Source organism: Lupinus angustifolius, chromosome LG10 (assembly GCF_001865875.1).
Source record: "Lupinus angustifolius cultivar Tanjil chromosome LG10, LupAngTanjil_v1.0, whole genome shotgun sequence".
In the NCBI taxonomy this organism is placed as follows: Eukaryota; Viridiplantae; Streptophyta; class Magnoliopsida; order Fabales; family Fabaceae; genus Lupinus; species Lupinus angustifolius.
The window spans coordinates 6,006,785-6,013,461 of record NC_032018.1 but is presented as its reverse complement, the minus strand read 5'-3'; the positions used below and the strand labels follow the sequence as shown (position 1 = coordinate 6,013,461).

At 33.0% G+C, this 6,677-nt stretch overlaps 1 protein-coding gene across 1 annotated transcript; it reads right to left on the bottom strand.

Annotated features, from left to right (window-relative positions):
* On the bottom strand, positions 1,374-4,951 carry LOC109357953. The gene is made up of 3 exons (XM_019602010.1): positions 4,924-4,951; positions 1,947-2,324; positions 1,374-1,408 (listed from the first exon to the last, which is right to left on the bottom strand). The coding sequence occupies exons 1-3, from the start codon at positions 4,949-4,951 to the stop codon at positions 1,374-1,376; spliced, it is 441 nt and encodes a 146-aa protein (XP_019457555.1).

Genomic DNA, 6,677 nt, shown 5'->3' with positions numbered 1-6,677 from the left:
ATCAAACTAAGCGAAATCAGTAAAGGTATGAAACGATTAACAAATTCACACGAACTAAGCATTCATGCACTAGAGAGAGTAAATCAACTAAGTGAAGATAAACTCAACCAACCAGTTTCTAAGCAATGGCATTAAGCAAACCATATTCAGAAAAGATAGAAGAAATCAACAATAAAGAAACCGAAAATGCATTAATAATAAAACCTCAAGAGTTGTGATACATTACCAAAGGAACTTAGTCCAGAAATTTAGCCTTCCATGGCAATGGAAGAACAAGCTGAAAATGAGAAATGAAGAAGGGGTGAAACCCTAGCCGAGTAAAAAGAGGGAAAACAGAAATGCCTTTGTGTTTCAAAATGAGGCAAAGTGAAGTGTGTGTGTTTGGAGTGGGGAATCCGAATTTAACCCCTCCAACACACATAAACCGAATTGGGCCTAAACAATGGGCCCAAAGCTAAATTACAATTAAAACAACTCCTAAATTAAAAATACAATCTTCACTTCAACACATATCCTCGACTTCCATAATGCCCAAAATGCCATTGGTGCCAAATGTGATCTGAAAATGATAATAGATTTAACCAGGCCAAATAATCCCAAATTAACCCATTTTAGGAATATTAGTCCAATAAAGTCTAAAACACTAAACCATGTGAAACAAAGTCAATTAGGCACCAAGAATCATCAATCATGCTAATTTAAGGTTATGGATAGTGTGTAATACATTGCTCATAAATCTGACAATAAATAGATATGTCCATAACGTGAATAATCATCAATGAAGGTAATGAAATATTTTTATTTAGTGAAAGAATTAACATCAAAAGGTCCACAAATATCTGTGTGTATAATTTCAAGAAGCTTAGTGCTTCTTGTGGCTCCTTTCTTTGTGTGTTTTGTTTGTTTACCTTTAATACAATCTACACAAATATTCAGATCGGTAAAATCTAAATCCGAAAGCATTTCGTTCCTTACTAATCCTTTCATTATTTCTTTGGAAATATGTCCCAACCGTTTATGCCACAAGTAAGCAAAACGTTCATCAATTAAGCCACGCTTAATTCCAACGTTGTGATGCAAGGTTGAAAGTGTTTCAGAGAAAAGATTATCATGTTTTAACTTGTACAATCCATCACATAATATACCACGACCAATGAAATGAGTATATTTATACAAACTGAAACATTCATTACCAAATTTAAAAGAGTATCGAACAACATCAAGTTCAGATAAAGAAACCAAATTTCTAGATATATTAGGTACATAAAAGGGTTTCAAATAAATCTAAACGATGTCCAGTGTCAAGGATTAAACGATAAGTCCTGACGGCTTCCACTGGAACCTTCACTCTATTTCCCATAAAGACAAACTTTTCATTCGCTCTTGTAGTTCGGGTCGTAATGAATCCCTGCATAGTATTAGAAACATGAGCAGTACATCCAGAGTCAATTCACCAAGTATTATACGGAACTTCTGCTAAGTTTGATTCAAAACATACATAAGCACTAGGCTTACCTTTCTTTTCAAACCAACCTTTGCGTTTTGGACAATCCTTTTTGGAAATGTCCAATCTTTCTACAGAAACGACATCTGTTGTCATGATGTTCCTTCTTGTGGATTTGAGAATATGACTCATTAATCTTTAAGAGTCAATTTATTATCATGTTTCTTATTGACTCTCTTTCTAGCTCCTTGATGATTAACATAATTGATGGAATGATTTCCTTGACTCCTCATTCTAGTTTCCTCTTGAACTAACATACTATGCAATTCATGCACATTCAATTTGTCTTTCATGGTGTTATAGTTCCTTTGAAAAAGACCATATTCAGAGGGTAATGAATTTAGTATAAATTGCACAAGGAAGTTTTCATCCACATCCATTCCCAATGTCTTAAGTCTTGCTGCAATATTTGTCATTTCAATGACATGTTCATGCATAGTACGAGAACCATCAAATTTCATGGTGGTCAATGTACTCATTAGTGTCCCAGCAAGAGACTTGTCAGCAGTTTGGGAGCGTTCTTCCACAATCTTTAGCATTTCTTTAGCACTTTCAGTTTTAGGAAGAGTTGACTTAATGTTGCCAGCAATATTCATTCGCATATACATTAGACTCAATCTGTTTGATCTTTCCCAATTTCTATAACGAACTTTATGTTCTTCAATGCTTATATTAGTAATAGCATTTGACTTATCTTCTCTAAGTGATAAATCAAAATCCATTAACCCAAGGTAAAATTGAATTTGTTCACTCCATTGAGAGAAGTTAAGTCCATTGAAAGTTGGAACAGATGAGAATTGCGAATGCAAAGCAATAGGTACTGCAATCAATGAAATCAAACAAAAAACGTTAAGGCTTTGAGTTACATGCAAAATTAATTCAGATTACTTCATAAATGTATATTAATGTCTACCTTTGGATAATCCATCAATATATCTTACTAGACATAATCATACTAAAAGAAATTCACATAATTTAACAATGATGTATGCATATATTAAAAACATTTACTATCTTTGGATATATAAATATAACTAATGATACATTTATACTACCAACATTCATGTTCATTGATTATAAGAACAAATAATCAACTCTTGGACAATTCTTAACTGTCTTATAATAATGAACTTCAATTTACTCATAAACAAATAATTGTTATATCATTTGTAGCATCAAACTAATGAGTAAATGAAATATGATCATACAATGTGGAATTAGATAAACATAGAGATTTGATCACTTTGGTGATTAACAAATCTATCATACAACAATTCCAAACAAATGAAATATGATCATATAATTGGGAATTAATTAACATAAAGATTTGACCACTTTGGTGATTAACAAATCTATCATACAATAATTCCAAACATCTAACAAATCATAATATTATACATATATATGACTTCCCAAAATTGCATATAAATTACAAAGTTATTACATAGTTACTTACGTATTCATGAAACCACTGTTGTTAAAACCGTACCGGTTATCAAACCGGTCAGGGTACTGGTATAGTGGTATAATGGTTCAACCAGTGGTTCAGTAATTAAATCGCATGCCGGTTAAACCGGACATACCTACTTATATTTATATATATACATAAACCTATAACAAAATACTCAAATTTATAATCCATATTTATAATCTACTCAAAATTCACATAAATAACCAATTTTAAGTCTTTAACAAATTCAAAGTCTGAATTAAAAAACATATATCAATCCAAAAGTATCACTTAACAACCGCAAAATATAAATAAATGACATAAGTTCACAACTCACTCTACAAAATGGTGATTAACAAATCTATCATACAATAATTCCAAACATCTAACAAATCATAATATTATACATATATATGACTTCCCAAAATTGCATATAAATTACAAAGTTATTACATAGTTACTTACGTATTCATGAAACCACTGTTGTTAAAACCGTACCGGTTATCAAACCGGTCAGGGTACTGGTATAGTGGTATAATGGTTCAACCAGTGGTTCAGTAATTAAATCGCATGCCGGTTAAACCGGACATACCTACTTATATTTATATATATACATAAACCTATAACAAAATACTCAAATTTATAATCCATATTTATAATCTACTCAAAATTCACATAAATAACCAATTTTAAGTCTTTAACAAATTCAAAGTCTGAATTAAAAAACATATATCAATCCAAAAGTATCACTTAACAACCGCAAAATATAAATAAATGACATAAGTTCAAAACTCACTCTACAAAACAAATAAATTTGGAGTTTTAACATTTAACATCAATGAGTCAAAGTTGTCTCATATGAATATTATACTTTTCTACCAAATCCTATCTTCAGACAGTACTCCAAAATTACACAAATGTCACGTTAGAAACCAAAATGTGTAATCTAAGTATGTCTTGGAAGTATGTGCCTTGAAGGGTTGGAAAGGTGGGTCACCTTGTAATGGATTTTTAAGTTTTTAAGTTTTTTTTTAAATATGTGTATAAACCGGCCGATTTAGTAAAATATCGGTCGGTTCACCAGTTTTGACTGGTTTTGACCGATGTTAATACTTGGCCGGTTCAACACCTGTACCGTACCGGTTAGGGGCCCGGTTCATCGATTTTCCGGTTGAACCGACCGGTACGATACAATTTTTATAACTATGCATGAAACAATATTAAAACTTTAAGTGAAATTATAACTTATATACATATACCTTACTATTTCTGATGTTTACATATATATATATAAAATATATTATATATTTGTTAACGTTATATATATCATACAAGATATATACTATTATGCTTGTTACTGTTTCTCTCTAATATATATTTGTCAACGTAATAATATATATATATATATATATATATATATATATATATCATGTTATTCTTTCTTTCCAATACATATATATAATTGTTATTATGTTTCTGTAAATTTTATATATACATGAATATAAAAGGTAAACAGAATATTAATAACTCTCTAAAATATAAGAACAGAAGCATATTAGGTAACATTAGTAATAATGTCTAGTTTCTTAAAATATATTTTTGTAGAGTCACGTTTCATAAAACAAAGCAGAATGAATAGTGCAGATACGAACATGTAATATGAAATAGTGCAGAATGTATATTATAAGTTTAGTTTCTTTCTGTTCAATATGAACAGCCCAATCAAGGATGATATGTTCTTTTTCTGCGCTTTATTTATTATAATGCAGCGGAAATAATTATATGAGTTCTCTAAACATTCAAGAACATATTTCAATATATCATTCAGGATTGAATCATTCTTAATGGAAAACTATAAGTTCTTAAACACAGTGCTCTGATACCACATATAAACTATTATTATGGAAACCATGTGTAAGTGGATCTTAAGAAATCATAGTTTTCACATCATAAGTTATAGATTACTAACCTTTACCCATGGCGATACGATCATCCATTTAGCTGTTGTTTGGAGTTCTTAGTTTATAGAGAAACTCTTTTATCTCATTCCCATTCTTACTATGCTCTTGCTTAAGTGATGGTTGATAGAGCAATCTTTTATGGGCAGAGATAAGGATAATGCTTCTGGTCCTTTTTCTTGTTAGTATAGTGATTCCATCAAGTACTATATATAGGCTATTTCCCAAAAATCTTAAGATTTCATTGATAACTCTGTAATAGAGCTGACATGTGGTAATGCTGAGTCAGCAGAGTTAGTTACACAAAAAGATGGAAAGATGCTGAGGAAATGGAGTAGGGTCAGGAAAGCCAACACTAGGCTTGGGGAATATGTGGTGGATAATAAATAGTGGAATGTAAGAGTGAAGAATGTATGGAAAGAAATGATGTCTCTTCTCTCCTCCCTGTAACTGATTCTCTTTTTTTCCTTTTCCCTTCCTTGCTTACTTCTTCTTCTAGAGTTCTTCCAAATACATTGAAAAAGACATAGGCCTATATTAATACAAGAATTTCCCTTTTCTTTTGCATTCTTTTCATATTCTTCTAGAGTTACTTTTATAAACATTACATTGGTGCTTTCATCACTACCATGGCAGACAACACGCGGATTAAAGAGCTACAAGCGGAGGTTAAGCGCATTTTTGAATTCATGGAGCTGCATCGTGCGGACTTATACAATAAAGTACAACGGTTGGAAGTGGAAAATTCCACTCGTTTCTAGAAAATCAAAAATGTGACTCTGACCACTAATTCCAGGCTGTCCGCGATTAATGATGCGCTTGCCACCTTGTTACATCGGAACTCTAGCTCACCGTCCTCCTTCCATTGTCATGGGAACTCAAGTTCGGAGGGGAATAAATCCTCCTTTCAGGTCAGGTCAAGTCAGTTAAACTTGATTTTCCTCGTTGTGATGGCCAAAATATAACTAATTAGATTTTTAAGGCGGAGCAGTTTTTTGAGTATTATAACACACCAGATGCAGAACGTTTACTTGTCACTTCGGTTCATTTGGATCACACATTGATCCCTTGGTTGCAAATGATGCAACGGGTGGACCCTTTTCAGTCGTGGCACCAATTTACTCGTGCTTTGGAGCTGGATTTTGGTCCTTACCGGTACGAGTGTCCTCGAGCTTCATTATTTAAATTGGTTCAAGTGGGTACGGTGGCTGAATATTATTTGGAGTTTATAGCCCTTGCCAATAGATCGGACGGTCTAAGTGCTGAGGCGTTATTGGATTGTTTTTTGAGTAGGTTAGATGAGGACATTCGCAGAGATGTTAAGTCCTTGTCTCCGCATAGTTTATTAAAGGCAGTCTCCCTAGAAAAATTGTTTGAGGAAAAGTAACCACACATACACAAACTCAAGCCACTATTTGGACAACCACGTATAACAACCACTACTGGTCACACTCCTCTGTACTCCAAACCTCCCACGGCCCTGCCAAAGACAGATCACCCACTGCCCACATACAAAACCCAAATGCCACCCTTGTTACCAACCCCAAATACTAAGCCGTTTTACCCACAACAAAGAGGCCCAGTGGTTAAAAAAATGTCAGCTGCCAAAATGCAAGTACACTAGGATAAAGGGTTATGTCATTTTTGCGATGAGAAATTTTCATTCTCACACAAATGCCCAAACAGACAACAGATAATGATGCTCCAATTATCTAAGGAGGAGACGGGCGTTCCCTCAGATTCAGATACCTCAGAACAAACTGTC

Excerpts from the sequence above, each read along its gene's own strand:
- LOC109357953 (XM_019602010.1), bottom strand. The coding sequence starts at position 4,951 with ATGGATGATCGTATCGCCATGGGTAAAG. Across the intron at positions 2,325-4,923 it reads TCGTATCGCCATGGGTAAAG|TACCTATTGCTTTGCATTCG; the intron begins GTTAGTAATCTA and ends CATTGATTGCAG. Across the intron at positions 1,409-1,946 it reads CATGAAATTTGATGGTTCTC|GGATTCATTACGACCCGAAC; the intron begins GTACTATGCATG and ends AATACTATGCAG.